Source organism: Rhamphochromis longiceps, linkage group LG6 (genome assembly GCF_057381845.1).
Source record: "Rhamphochromis longiceps isolate RC_006_pf linkage group LG6, R_longiceps_female_GT1.1, whole genome shotgun sequence".
NCBI lineage: Eukaryota > Metazoa > Chordata > Actinopteri > Cichliformes > Cichlidae > Rhamphochromis > Rhamphochromis longiceps.
The window spans coordinates 46347224-46361846 of record NC_140562.1 but is presented as its reverse complement, the minus strand read 5'-3'; the positions used below and the strand labels follow the sequence as shown (position 1 = coordinate 46361846).

General features: G+C 50.2%; 1 protein-coding gene and 1 pseudogene across 2 annotated transcripts in view; one reads left to right on the top strand and one right to left on the bottom strand.

The window, feature by feature from the left end:
- On the top strand, positions 1–1609 carry LOC146668951 (uncharacterized; annotated as a pseudogene).
- Positions 1–14623, bottom strand: part of LOC146668949 (spectrin beta chain, non-erythrocytic 1-like) — a 32971-nt gene that overhangs the window by 9965 nt on the left and 8383 nt on the right. For both annotated transcript variants that reach the window (XM_085408260.1, XM_085408261.1), the window contains 18 exons: positions 12659–12810; positions 10348–10521; positions 10140–10231; positions 9979–10059; positions 9787–9902; positions 9603–9715; positions 9333–9520; positions 9137–9254; positions 7278–7436; positions 6888–7190; positions 6655–6808; positions 5656–6526; positions 4144–4281; positions 3271–4027; positions 2984–3186; positions 2461–2551; positions 2163–2309; positions 1623–1886 (listed from right to left, as the gene is read on the bottom strand). In XM_085408260.1, the coding sequence (XP_085264386.1) occupies positions 1623–1886; positions 2163–2309; positions 2461–2551; positions 2984–3186; positions 3271–4027; positions 4144–4281; positions 5656–6526; positions 6655–6808; positions 6888–7190; positions 7278–7436; positions 9137–9254; positions 9333–9520; positions 9603–9715; positions 9787–9902; positions 9979–10059; positions 10140–10231; positions 10348–10521; positions 12659–12810 (4121 nt within the window). The remainder of the gene's footprint in view (positions 1–1622; positions 1887–2162; positions 2310–2460; positions 2552–2983; positions 3187–3270; positions 4028–4143; positions 4282–5655; positions 6527–6654; positions 6809–6887; positions 7191–7277; positions 7437–9136; positions 9255–9332; positions 9521–9602; positions 9716–9786; positions 9903–9978; positions 10060–10139; positions 10232–10347; positions 10522–12658; positions 12811–14623) is intronic.

Sequence of the window (14623 nt, the reverse complement as noted above, 5' to 3'; positions counted from 1 at the left end):
ATGTTACAGGTGTGTTACGGTTGTGGTGTTACAGGTTTCACAGGTGTGTTACTGTTGTGGTGTTACAGGTGTGTCACAGGTGTGTTACTGTTGTGGTGTTACAGGTGTCACAGGTGTGTTACTGTTGTGGTGTTACAGGTGTCACAGGTGTGTTACTGTTGTGGTGTTACAGGTGTGTCACTGTTGTGGTGTTACAGGTGTGTTACTGTTGTGGTGTTACAGGTGTGTCACTGTTGTGGTGTTACAGGTGTGTCACAGGTGTGTCACTGTTGTGGTGTTACAGGTGTGTCACTGTTGTGGTGTTACAGGTGTGTCACTGTTGTGGTGTTACAGGTGTGTCACAGGTGTGTCACTGTTGTGATGTTACAGGTGTGTTACGGTTGTGGTGTTACAGGTTTCACAGGTGTGTTACTGTTGTGGTGTTACAGGTGTGTCACAGGTGTGTTACTGTTGTGGTGTTACAGGTGTCACAGGTGTGTTACTGTTGTGGTGTTACAGGTGTGTCACTGTTGTGGTGTTACAGGTGTGTCACAGGTGTGTTACTGTTGTGGTGTTACAGGTGTGTCACTGTTGTGGTGTTACAGGTGTGTCACTGTTGTGATGTTACAGGTGTGTTACGGTTGTGGTGTTACAGGTTTCACAGGTGTGTTACTGTTGTGGTGTTACAGGTGTGTCACTGTTGTGGTGTTACAGGTGTGTCACAGGTGTGTTACTGTTGTGATGTTACAGGTGTGTCACAGGTGTGTTACTGTTGTGGTGTTACAGGTGTGTCACTGTTGTGGTGTTACAGGTGTGTCACTGTTGTGATGTTACAGGTGTGTTACGGTTGTGGTGTTACAGGTTTCACAGGTGTGTTACTGTTGTGGTGTTACAGGTGTGTCACTGTTGTGGTGTTACAGGTGTGTCACTGTTGTGATGTTACAGGTGTGTCACAGGTGTGTTACTGTTGTGATGTTACAGGTGTGTCACAGGTGTGTTACTGTTGTGATGTTACAGGTGTGTTACGGTTGTGGTGTTACAGGTTTCACAGGTGTGTTACTGTTGTGGTGTTACAGGTGTGTCACAGGTGTGTCACTGTTGTGATGTTACAGGTGTGTCACTGTTGTGGTGTTACAGGTGTGTCACTGTTGTGGTGTTACAGGTGTGTCACAGGTGTGTCACTGTTGTGATGTTACAGGTGTGTCACAGGTGTGTTACTGTTGTGGTGTTACAGGTGTCACAGGTGTGTTACTGTTGTGATGTTACAGGTGTGTCACAGGTGTGTTACTGTTGTGGTGTTACAGGTGTCACAGGTGTGTTACTGTTGTGATGTTACAGGTGTGTTACTGTTGTGGTACAGGTGTGTCACAGGTGTGTCACAGGTGTGTTACTGTTGTGGTGTTACAGGTTTCACAGGTGTGTTACTGTTGTGATGTTACAGGTGTGTCACAGGTGTGTTACTGTTGTGGTGTTACAGGTGTGGTTTCACAGGTGTGTTACTGTTGTGGTGTTGCAGGTGTGGTTTCACAGGTGTGTTACTGTTGTGGTGTTGCAGGTGTCATAGCTGTATATATGAGTAAAATCAAACCTCACATTGAGCTGTCCACCTGTCTGTTCTGCATTCAGGTGAGTGGAGGACGTACCTGCTGCTTTTTCAGCAGGATGTTGACGGACGTCAGGTCTTTGCCGTAGTCGTCGGACTGGATCTGGCCCTCGAGGCCGGCCAACCACTTGTCGAGGTCGGCGCAGCTCTGAGTGAACAGCTCGGCCTTGTTGGCGTCAAACAGACACTGAGCTTTGGTCTGCGTGGTGGACTCGAGCTCCTCCCACATGGTGTGGAGTGCCGACAGCTTCTCCTTCACCACCGCCTCCGTTTCCGGCTTCTCCGACACCAGGAGCGTGCCATCCTGAGGTCAGGACACACTTGGGTCAGGTTAAAGGTCACTGGGGGTCTCATTTATATGATGAAATGTTTAATTTGTATATTTTAGGCTCAGTTTTGCACCGTCGGTCAGCGTTAGCATGTGTTTTAGTAGCTTCTCTCGCAGCGAGCTCAGAGAACACCTGCCTGAGGCAAACACGGGCATAAAGTTGCAGCTCGTGAGTCGTGCATGCTCTCGTTTATCTTTTGTGTGAGCGGAGTGACTGCTGATTGGCTGCCCTGCTCAGGCGAACGGCGGTACCTTCTCGATCTTGTCCAGCCACTCTTTGTTGGACTGCAGCTCGGCCATGAAGGCCTGGTGCTTCAACCACTTGCTGTGCAGGTTTCTGGCCTCGTCGTAGCTCATGTCCTGAGCCGTGAGCATCTTCTCATTGATCCACAGAGACAGCTGCAAACAGAACAGAACACAGTGTTACGCAGGCGATGATATCACAGGACGCCGTCTGAACCACAGCGCTGCGCTTGTCGACGACGCCCCTGCTTCAGAGAGTGCGTTTTGCCTTTGGCGTCTAAAGCACGGCTTCGTATCAGAGACTGACCTCCTGGCAGTCTTGCAGGAATTTCTGCAGGTCTCGGTTGTCCTTCAACCTCATCAGCAGCTCCACCGCAGCCTCCCTGTTCTTCTTGTGCCTGAAACACAACAAAAAACCCAGATAAGACCGACCTTCACACACTCACCAAACCCAACATTTAGAGATTCAGAAACAGCAGCCGGAGCCGGGGTCACGGTGACAGCTATGGTTTGACGTGCTCTTTATGTTCCACAGCTGCTTTCTCATTAGTCTAGTGGATTTTGTTCATCTGGCGTCTTCAGTGAAAACTTGAAAACCGAAGACTGACTCCAGACTGAAGAAGTCACTTGGATGAGTGACAAAATGGGAAGAACACACATTGATTCCCTTCATCACACTGACGGATCCTGCACAACTGGAAAGGCTGAAGGTCAGGGTGGCACCTACACCTTCCTGTGGAACCACGGGAATGTACCGACTACGTCTGCTGAGGAGAACGCAAGAAAGGTTCTTCTGCAGCGAACGAACATGCTGTGAAGCTTTGGCGCACCTGTCGTCGATGGAGGTAACTTTCTCATGGATTCGATCGCCGTTGATGTTCCCGTCGCTGGCCAACCGCCTACCGGCCTCAACCACGCCGTTAATCTTGTCCTCGTTGGCGTCCATCGTGGTCATGAAGTCCTCTTGCTTCTTGATGGCAGCCTCGGCCCCCTCCAGGGTCGTGGGCATCTCTGTGTGAGCCAGGACGTACTCCTGCGGGGCAGACACAGAGAAATGGCGAGTTTTTAAAGCACAGGCAGGAGCAGAAAGGGGAGGAGGTGTTAATCGGGCATTTACCTGGCTGTTGAGGAAAGCCTCCGCCTGCTTGGTATCCCGAAGGAACAGCTGGTAGGCGTGGGACTGCGACAGCAGGTTCTGCCGATTCTCCCACATCTTGTGCAGTTCGTTCCAGCCGGTGTCGAGCGCCTGCAACCGTTGTCGCAGGAACATGTACTGAGCGTCTGTCTGGCCCTGTGTCACCATCTCGCCCATGTCCCGCATCTTCTGATAGTCCTCCTCGTAGTTCTGGATCTCATTCTTGATGCCTTCATGTTGGGCCATCAGCTTCTCTGCTTCGGCAAGCGTGTTGGGCATGTCCTCTGAGGCGATGGCGGTCTGAGTGCGAGATAACCACGACTGGAAGTCGTCCAGCTCACGTAAGAACTGCTGCAGTTTCCTGGCTTCACCCAGAGACTCCTCTCGGTTCTTTAGCGTGTTCTTCATTTCCTCCCATACGGCTGTGATCTCGGCCAGACGGCCCGTAATGGCGTTGGCCTGATCGGGGTGCTCTTCTGCCAGCCTCCGGGCTTCGCCGTGCATTTCACTGAGCTTGTCCTCGATGGCGGCCAGGTCACGCTCCATGCCGGTCAGTTTGCGCTGCAGGGCCATGACCCCTGTGAGGTCATTGCCCAGCTCCTGGGTAGACTCGATGACTTTGGTCTTCTCTTTGATCCAGGACTTGGTCTCGTTGCAGTCGAGGTGGTAGTTCTGCACGCCCAGAGCTGAGTTCAGGGACTCCTTCTTACGGTCCACAAGCTCACGGAACAGGCTCCACCTGGAGGCAGAGCAGAGGGTTATCACGGCAGCTTCCACACCTGACTCTCACAGGTCAATGTTTTTGATTTTGTTATTCTTTGGTAGGAATCTCTGTACCTGATGGTCGGGTCATACCTGTTATTGAGTTTGTCCTGCTGGGTCTTAATGTCCTTCTCACTCGGGTGACCGCTGTGCATCAGCTGCCTGGCAATCTGGTTCACCACAGCGACACGAGACGCCTGGCTGTTCATCTCCGGCTCAAGACTCTCAAACCTGCCAGAACACATCATGCTTCAGTGCACGTGTTGCAGTGTATCACAGTACATTTGTATCATATCTATCTAATCATGGAGAGTCCTCTTCACACACTGAGGTTAGTTATGGAGTTCCACAGGGTTCAGTGCTAGGACCACTTCAGTCCTTCAATGCACATATTAAACAAATATGTAAGACTGCGTTCTTCCATTTGTGCAACATCTCTAAAGTTAGAAATATCCTGTCTCAGAGTGACGCTGAAGAACTAGTTCATGCATTTATTACTTCCAGGCTGGACGACTGTAATTCATTATTATCAGGAAGTCCTAAAAACTCCCTGAAAAGCCTTCAGCTGATCCAAAATGCTGCAGCAAGAGTCCTGACAGGGACTAGAAAGAGAGAGCAGATTTCTCCTGTTTTGGCTTCCTGTTAAATCCAGGATTCAAAATCCTGCTCCTCACATACAAGGTCTTAAATAATCAGGCCCCATCTTATCTTAATGACCTTGTAGTACCATATCACCCTATCAGAGCACTTCGCTCTCGCTCTGCAGGCCTACTTGTTGTTCCTAGAGTATTTAAAAGTAGAATGGGAGGCAGAGCCTTCGGTTTGCTCTGAGGCAGTGCTGTGTAACTAATCCTACCTGTGCTGGTTAGATATGTGTGAAACCCAGAACACGACTAACTCAAGATGCTGGAGAGAATTTGGATGGAAACATCTTACTCGATTCTTTCTTACACCAAAAATCAAAAGTAAGCAGACTCAAGTTTGGAGCAGATGTGGTAACATGGAAGCTCGTCATACGCACGTGTTTGGGACCTGAAACTGCATCATTTTTGGAAGAACGTGATTCTTGTAATAGGCAATATGTTGGGCTATCAATTACCACACGATTTTAAAACTGTATATCTTGGGAATATTAGAGAGTATGTTATGTACGACGACTTGATAGCTGCAAAGAAAGCTACAACAAGAAACTGGTACAAACTGGATCCGCCTTCTTCAAAACACTGCTTAAATGTTGTTGGAGGAATCTATGCAATGGAAGAAATTACTTCTCAGATTAAAGGAAGATATTTTCGTTGTGGGAGAAGTGGACATTATACAGCACCAGGGAAAATTAATGAAGAACAAAACATTTAAGGTCTATAACTCTGTATATCTATTGATGCATGCCTGTATAAAAGTATATAAGCTGGAGTGTGTATGCGGAGTAAAGGCAGGTGTGCATGTGGCAGTTGATTAGAATGGGCACCCACACCTTTTGTTCGCTTTAGTTCTGTTTGTTTGACTGTGTGCTTGCATGGTTATTTCGCCTGTAATGTAACATGTTTGTGTTTAAACTGCGACAACACTATCAATAAAAATTACAGCGTCAAAAACAAATCCCACCTGTGCTGTATGACCTCCAGGTCCTCCAGTTTTTCCGGGATCTCCATGCTGTTCAGCCACTGCTCCTTCTCATCGATCCAAACTTCGCAGGCATCGGCCTCGCTGAACATTTTGTAGCGGGACAAAGCGTCCTGAAGCGCCTGCTTCCTCAGCTTGGTGAGGTCGGCGACCTCCTTGTAGCGCTCCTCGATACAGGTCAGCCGACCGCGGACCTCCTCTGACTCCGCCTCCTCTTTTGGCAGACAGGCGACCTGCTCGTGGAGTGAGTCGATGACCGGTCTGTAGCTTGCCACCTCTGCCGCTGCATCTTTGTGCTTCCTGGCCAGCGCCTGGGTGGAGAACTCATCGTGGCCGGTCTCCCCGCTGGAGACGATGCGCAGGGCGTCCAGCATCCAGGCATCTACGTCATCAGCATCTGCCTGGAACTGGTGGAGGGCCAGAGCCTCCTCCAGCCTTTTCTTCCTCACCGCTGCCAGCTGCTCCAGCGCTGCCCACTGAGCCTGCAGGTCGGAAATTCGCTCTTGGATCTTCGTGGCACCGAAGTGTCCCGCCTTCACCATGGCCTGGCCCTCCGCAATGGTGTGCTGCAGGTGGCCGGCACGGCCGCTCATCTCGTCTTCCAGGGCTCGCTGCTGGCTGAGGAGACGCAGCGCCCCCGTCAGGTCCTTACCGTGCTCCAGAGAGGACAGGATCTGCTCCTTCTCACGGATCCAGCCTTCCTCCTCCGCCATCTCCCAGAAAAACTTCCAGAGACGGCGAGACTCCTCCAGACGGGCACGTCGCTCTGCGGCGAGCTGAGTCAGCTCCTGGTAGCAGAACTCAAGGTGGGCCACCCGGTCCTGGATGACCTGTGGGTCACAGGGCTTGTAGCCTGGACAGGAAGGAAGGGAAAATGTAAAAGTACACCTATCGGAGGAACAAGACTCCTCCTTATTAAATGGATAAAAATACTCAAGTTCAAATCAAACTCAGAGGCGAGGAAAGGCGCCTGCTGCTCACCGCTGTTGCTGGCAGAGTGCTTGTTGGCGTTGGCGGTGACCGCCTTCACCCTGTCGGCCTGGATGGCAATGTCTGACTCCACCAAGGCGTGTTTCTGGAGCAGGTCCTCCACCCCCAGCAGATGCTTCCCATAATCCTGAGACAGCAGCAGCATCTAGAACCCAAAAGCAGACGATCACGTTTCTGCTCAGACACCTTCTCTGCGTCCCACCCCGAGTGCCGTGTTCGGGTACCTTCATCTCGTCCATCCAGTCCATGATGTAGAGCATCTCCTGAAAGACCCTCTGCAGGCCCAGGTTCATCTCCAGCCGCTGCCTGCGGGCCTTCAGCAGCTCCAGCAGATACTCCCACAGACGAATAACGTTGTCCTTCCGGGCTGCGATGCGTTTGATGTCATGGTAGCGCTCCGCCTCCAGCTCCTTTGCCACAGCAACCACAGCTTGGACACGCTCCTCGTATGCGGCGATGTCCGTTTCGATCGCCTCGTGCTTCTTGGTGGCGGCCTCGACGGCCTGAAGGTCGAAGCCAAAGTTATCCTGGAGACAGAGAAGAGACGGCGGCGTGTCATGAGATCACGAGTGAAGAAACGTGGGCAGGTCACATGATTTGCTGCGTCCTCCTACCTGTGACACCAGCCTCTGATTTTCGCTGAGCCAGGTCTCTCTCATGGCCGCCTTTCGATCAAAGCGCCTGGCCAACTGTTCCAGCTTCTCCTGACGAATCAGCTCCATCCTCAGAGCCAGCTCGCGCTCATGCTCCGCCTTCTCCAGCCGCTCCCAGGCCTGTCAGGATCACAAAGTCAGCATCAAATCCACGCAGCAGCATTTACAGCGTGTAAATTTAGTCTCTGTAGGAGTTGTTTTAACCCTTTAGAGCCGGTCGGAGCGGACACGCTCCATTTTGCGTAACTACTTTTAAATCCCATAGCTCTGCAACCACGTGAGCTAGCGCAATATTTTTTTTGCATATGAAACCGGAGGAGTTGTACTTACATCTGATGCCATCAGCTTGTCCTCGGTCACGGTTTCCTTCCACATATAGCTTTGCAAAAACTGCATAAAAGCGCTTGCAGCAACAAAAACATAATATTCCAGAAACACGCTTTGCCGATCGATCAGCTGTTTGTAACACTTCCTACGTCTATCAGCGTGAACTATCACATGACCGCATGACCTGCCCGAAACCGGAAGTGACGTCATTTTGCGGAAATGTAGTTTTTTACCATCAGGGCCTTATGAGCCTATACTGGTGTTTTTAAAACTTATGTTTGACTTCATGACTTTCTGTGTGGTTTCTGGGATGCTGAGGACTAATATTGCACTGCTGGAAATAGTTTATTTTGATGCATATGCTGTTATTTTGCAAATTTGCACTATAATACTTATTTTCGTTTTTCCTGCAGTATATAAAAATTGGTGTATTTCAAAAATAAAACTATGAAGACACTTAAAATAAATTTCCTGTGGTGGGAAACTAGTTTGTGCAACTTTTTTGTATTCACAGTTTTGAGGGATAAGCCTCTTAAATTTCTCTAACTACAAATATATGTTAAAAAAACAAAAACGATTTTAATTTTTTTGTAGTTTATTGCACTTTTTTGCAATTTATGTAATTACTATGCACTTAATGCAGACATATTATTACAATTTGGGCTATAATGGTTGTATTGATGTATAGCAACTTGAAATGCTCCCAGAAATGGCTCCACAGCATGTAAAAATATAATATAAGCTCTGGCGAACTTGGTTCTATGGTAGGTCTTAAAGGGTTAACGGAAACACAGAGTTTAACATCGCAGCAAACATCCGTCTGTACACAAGTCCACGCCGTCTTAGAAATGTCGTGTATCTGTAACAAAAGCACATTTCACGTAACCGAAGCGGCTCCACGGTTCGAGCCCGGGAGAAGACTCGAGCCCGGCCTCAGCACCGCCGGCTCCAAGCGAGATACAAACGTGCAGAGCGAGGTCAGGACTGAGTCACCTGGACCCGACCAGCAGAAACGCTCACAGCTGTTTTTCTAACAAACTGCTAGAAACGTTTCGTGCACGGGTCCTTCTGCCTTCACAAACTGCACGTTCTGGTTCTTATGAACGACTCTGGCGTCTTCCTGTCATGTTGCTCTGCACCATGAAGGAACTCTGCAGGTGTCAGACGAAGGCTCTTATTTCAATGCTCCGGACACCAGACGCACAGTTTTCAGCTAACATGATCAGAGAGTGAGTTCCTCCTGTGATCAGGTTAACTCGTGTACTGATAAAACTCTCGGCCGTCACTCTCGATCATTTGGGGAAGACAAACCGACTACGTGCGCCCGACGCGAGCAGCAGGACGACAGCCCTGCTGGGATTCGGCTGCACAGCTGCAAACGCTGTGTGTAACTCGGGTTCACAGGAGACGAAACATATTGAGTCTGCGTTCTGCTGGGCGAGCGGCGGGACGGGCTCTGACCGACAGGTAAACGGCTTCGGAGCGGCTCCCACCTTGTTGATGTCAGAGATGAGCTTCCCCTCGCGGGGCATGTACACCTTCTGGTTGTTTGCCCTCATCTTGCTCTGGATGGTGAAGAGAAGGACCTCCAGGTTCCCCTTCTCTGTGAACCTGATGGGGACAGAGACCAGGTGAGAGCTCAGGTAGCGTTACTGGAGGCAGAGCGAAGGCGAGGCGCAGCGCTCTTACTTGGGGGGCTTCTCCACGGTGCGGTAGGTGTTGAAGGCTTGTAGCTGCTGCTGGACTCCTGCCAGAGAGTTGGCGAACTTCCTGTTGTTGAGGATGATGATGGTCTGTTCAATCCACTCCAGCAGGTCTGAGGCCAGGGACTCGTATTTCTCGATCATCTTCTCCGTCTCGATGGCGTTGTCCAAAACCTGGAAGCAAAAACCAAGACAATGAGGCGCCGCCAGCGGAGTTCGTGACCTCTGAAAGAGAGTTTCAGTCGTGCCGACTCACCTTCCCGATACGTTTGCCCTCCACCTTCAGAGCCTTCATCTTGGAGAAATAGTGGTAATAGGTCACCACGTAGGTGATGACGGACTTCTCGTCGGGATGGTCCACGCTGATGTCTGCAGCACAAACAGAAGATTCAAATACAAACTGTTCAGGTGAACTGCTCAGGTAAACGTGCGGTCCCTACCCTCGGGGTCCAACAGCTTGGTGAGGCCCAGGTGATGCTCCGCCAGGTTGAAGGCGTTCTGCAGGTTGTAGTGAGCGTTGGATTTCTTCAGTTTGTCAAAATCGATCAAATCAGGCCTGAAAACACGAGAAACACAAAACTTTATTCACAGGGACGAGTCTCCGCATCGTCACACCTGGACGACGGGGTTACCTGTGTTTGTGGATGAGCGCGTTGAAGGCCATGCCGTCCCTCCAGCTCGTGCTGAAGTTGTGGATGTTGACGTTGGGATACCTGAGGAAGAAGACAGGAAGCAGAGGTTAACCTGAGCTCGGCCTCACTGACACTACGCAGGTGCTGCAGGTGAGCCTCACCCCGCGGTCTTCATCTGACACCACAGCAGCAGGGCGTCTTTGGCCGATCGCTTCTCTTTGTTGTCTTCCGTCTCCACGCTGATGTCCTGAATCTGAGGGCAAGAGGAAGAACAGTAACACCTCCACCTGTCTGCCGTTTTTACCTGTGGCCCTGCAGGAATCTCCTGAGTCTGTGCTCTAACAGGTCACACCTGTGACGCGTGCTTACCTGGAAGCGGAGTATGATGGTCCAGATGAGGCCCAGCGTGAGCCGATGGTTTCCGTCCACGATGTCGTGGGAGCCCATGTTCTCCAGGTGAACCCGCTGCTCCTTCAGGAACTGCAGCGCCTTGTCCACGTTCTCCAGACAGTGGATCCGCATCCGCCCTTTGGTTGGCTTTGGCTGGAGGCGGAGGAGCAGAGAGTCAGGTGATCTACAGGTGTAGATCCAAAATCATGAACATCCTGTGAGGGCAGACTTTCACAATAAAAGCTGCAATAATCACACACTGAAGCAAGGATATGTGTCTGGTTCCCACTGACGTCTCCAAAATAACAGGAAGTGGAGACACCGTCTTGTCTTCCTGGCCCGGGAGGACGGCGAGGCGTTCCTGGCCTACAGGAAGTGGGAGGAAGCGCAGCAGCTGGACCACAGCCTTCCTTGAGGCCAACAAGTCCACCGTCTCAAACGGAAACAGGTTAATGTTTCAGAGGGAAAACAGGAAGTCAGGCACACCTGCTTGAACTCTGAGGTCACTTCCTGTGAGCTGCTGTACCCTCCAGGAGGTCATCAGGAGCACGAATGTGGACTTACTCTGATCGCACGTCAAATAAAGCATCGCTTTAAAAATCTCGGGAAGCTCATCCAGAAACTTATGTCACATGACCGACCGCTGTGACATCACATGACATCGTCTGACACACAGGAAACGTCCTCTGGAAATATCTGGGCAAAAGGGGCGGAGCACACTCAGAAGCATATGGGCTTAAATTGTGGTCATAAATGTTTTGTACTTGTAAATCAAATGCGTATTTGTGAACTGAAGTTTTGTAACCTTGTAAAAATAAATTTGTTAGAAAATTTTATGTTTGTGCATCTACAGATGAGACTTTGTGTTTTAAAAAATATTTACGCGAGTTACAAATGTTTCTGTGAAGGTCTGCTTACAGAGGAAAACACTACGTGTAAACTCTGCGCTCAGGTTCCCTGAATGTGGGAGAGTTTCAACTTACATGTACGAATTTTGACCCGATTTTTCTTCCTGTCAGCTGATTGGTTGATTGATTAACAATCCAATCAGAGAACAGATGGGTTTGGCTGTTGGAGGGGTGCTTTACGGAGCTGCAGGTCCTTGAAGGGTGATACAGTTTGAAGCTGGAGAATCACTATATAAATATCCGATAGCAGCTAGGTCCCCTAACTTTGAGCAGCTGTTGAAAGGATAAAGTTGTGGTATATCAGTGGTTAGAAACACCATTATCACTTTAGGATTAGTTTAACACAAAGTCAGGGCTGACCCGGGACCATGGCTGTGAGTCACAGTGCGCAGCATAAAGGTCCTTTCACATCAGAGCAGGATGTGCTGCTAATGCTAACTGCTAACTAAAAGCCAAGGATCCAGGATTTGTTGCGTTGGCTGCTGGGCTCTGTGTGCAGCAGCTCTACCTGTACTAGATGCACCTGTCGTTTCTATCTCTGACTTTATGTCCTCTACAAGAGTTTCTGTTTTTTTTGCTGTTTCTTCAAATGTTCAATAAAAACATGTATGCTAATTCATAACCAGAAAGCTTTGTAAGTATCCCCACTAGTGAAGACTGTGTCATGTCCACAACACTGCCCCCCCAGGGTCCACAGAGAAAGGTTCTGGAGGTCTCTGTCTAAGCACGTAGACCTGTGACACAAAATCACTGAACTCGGACACACACAGACTGTTTTCATGGTGATGAAGGAAAACACTGGGCTGGCATGTAAAAGGCATTTATTCTTCCAGGACCTGCAGCTCCGTAAAGCACCCCTCCAACAGCCAAACCCATCTGTGCTCTGATTGGATTGTTAAATTTGTGATTGAGGTGACATTGGCCAATCAGCTGACAGGAAGAAAAATCGGGTCAAAATTTGTACGTGTAAGTTGAAACTCTCCCACATCCAGGGAACCTGAGCGCATCTACTGATCTGTAGATGCACAAACATAAATCTTTCTAACAAATTTATTTTTACAAGGCTACAAAACTTCAGTTTAGTTCACAAACACGCATTTGATTTACAAGTACAAAACGTTTATGGCCACAATTTAAGCCCATAGAAGTGTCTCTCCTCCCTCATCTCGCTCTACAGGAGCTGCAGTACTGTTCGCAGCCACAGGCTGAGCAGGGGCGCTCTATCAGACATCCTGACGGCCTGGACAGGAAGTTCCAGTTGATCAGATCAGTGAAGGCCGGGTTTCTTCTTCTGGTGTTGATTTTAGTGCAAGGACTGTTTATGTGTGTGTGTGTGTGTGTGTGTGTGTGTGTGTGTGTGTGTGTGTGTGTGTGTGTTTTACCAGTCTCTCCCCGGAGAGGACCTCGAGCAGTTTGATGAGCATGCGTCCGTCTCTCAGGTCCATGTACAGGTCGGTGATCCTGCAGGAGACTCTGGACAGGTGAGAGTTCACCCACTTAGTGAAGGTCTTCTTCTGCACCGCCTCCCGCTCATCTGTGCACGCACAACACACACACACACACACACACACACACACACACACACACACACACACACACACACACACACACACACACACACACACACGTTTCAGTCTGGGCACCTGATCAGAGTTTTCACACTCTTATCAGGCACATAAGCCCCGCCCACCTGCTGTTTGTATTTGTATGTTCGGTGCATGTGAACACTGATGCAGCGACCTGCTCTAAACACACAGACAGGAAACAGCAACAGCTGTAATAATTATAATAAAGCAGCGACACCACACAGACGGCTGTCCAAAAGGGGGAGGAGCTAAAACAGGCTGATTCAGGCAAACACGTGAGCAGAACTGAGAGCAGCTGATCGCCTCTAACAGGTGGGGCTTCACGAGGATGGAAGTGGATGTGCGACTCAGCTCAAACCTTCAAAGTAAAACTCCTGTTGTCCCGCCTGTTTCCTGTTTGGTTACGCCGGCGATGCTGCGGCTCCGACGCTGCTGTTGGACCTGCAGACCTGACGCTGTCTCTGTGGAGACGCTGCGCTGCTGATAGCAACGGCGCCACTAGCCAACCGCAGTGTTTGGTTCAGCGTCATGACTGGTTTCAGCCAGCAGGCCTAAACTGGTTACCACTGACACCAGGTGAGACCAGGTGGGCCTCTGTTTACTGTGCCACGCTCGTGCTTGTGTCTTTGCTAAACTCTTCTGGAAGTGTTTTATTATTTGTGTTACCAGCAGAATTATTCATTGCTCTGCTGCTTACATTTCCATGGAAACACCAGGAAGTTGGACTGAACCCCGTGCACCTGTGCTCCGGGCAGGTGTGACAGCCTGTGATGATGTCACTGAGCCCAGCAGTAAAAGTGAGCGCTTAAACTTTAACCAGGAGCAGGTCGAAGGTCGCCCAACACGCCCACAGACACCCAGGTGCGCCTGTAATCATGCCGCTTTAAAACAGCAGTGATGAGCTCTGTGGGCGGAGCTTTAGAACCCGAGCACCGAAGCGACTGGGTGATGGCTCCGTTTATTGTTCCACACAAATAAAGTTTATGCATCAACACCTACGGCCTGCCAGCCTGGCTCCACGGCGCCCCCTGCAGCATGTTTCCTAAACCGTGTTCGTGCAGCACGGCGTTTCCGTGAAGGCAGTTCACAGGAAGTACTTATAGCCCAAATGCGCTCTGTCCAGTCCGGGTCCTGGCGCGGAGAGATCTGCACACCAACACTGCGTAAACATCCCAGCGCCTCCTAGTGGCAGCAGCAGAGCAACACCATGTGACAGAAACTGCTTAACATCCGTGAGATTTACATGCTGAAGCGATTCCACGCCACACAGGAACTCATACTGACACGTTTGTGCAGCAGCCAATAAGACCGCAAAAGATCCGCATACACACAGGAAAGACATGGACGCGCAGCGAGGTCCGAGCTGCACGGCGAGTCTGCAGGTAAGAACATCCAAGACCTGTGCCCAATCCAGTTCCTTCAAGGACCCGCTGAAGGGTCCCAGCCTCCCAACTGGGAACCACCACCCTGACCAGTTACATGAAACCGAACCCACGCCCTCTGCCGCCACGACCTCTGACCCTCGGCTCCTCCTCCTTACCTTGTAGCTGTTTGAAGCGACCCTCCAGCATGTTGTAGCTGAGCTGCTGCTCCTCCATCACGGTTGAGGACTAAGAGGCCGATTTTAGCAACGCCGATCATAAACCACGAGCTCCGCTGCACGTCAGCCCACCGAGAGCGAAGTCATCGCTTCAGCCGTCGTTTCAGAAGTTTCAGAGCCCAAAATCAGGTTTTTGGTTTTTACTGACAGACAGGAACACC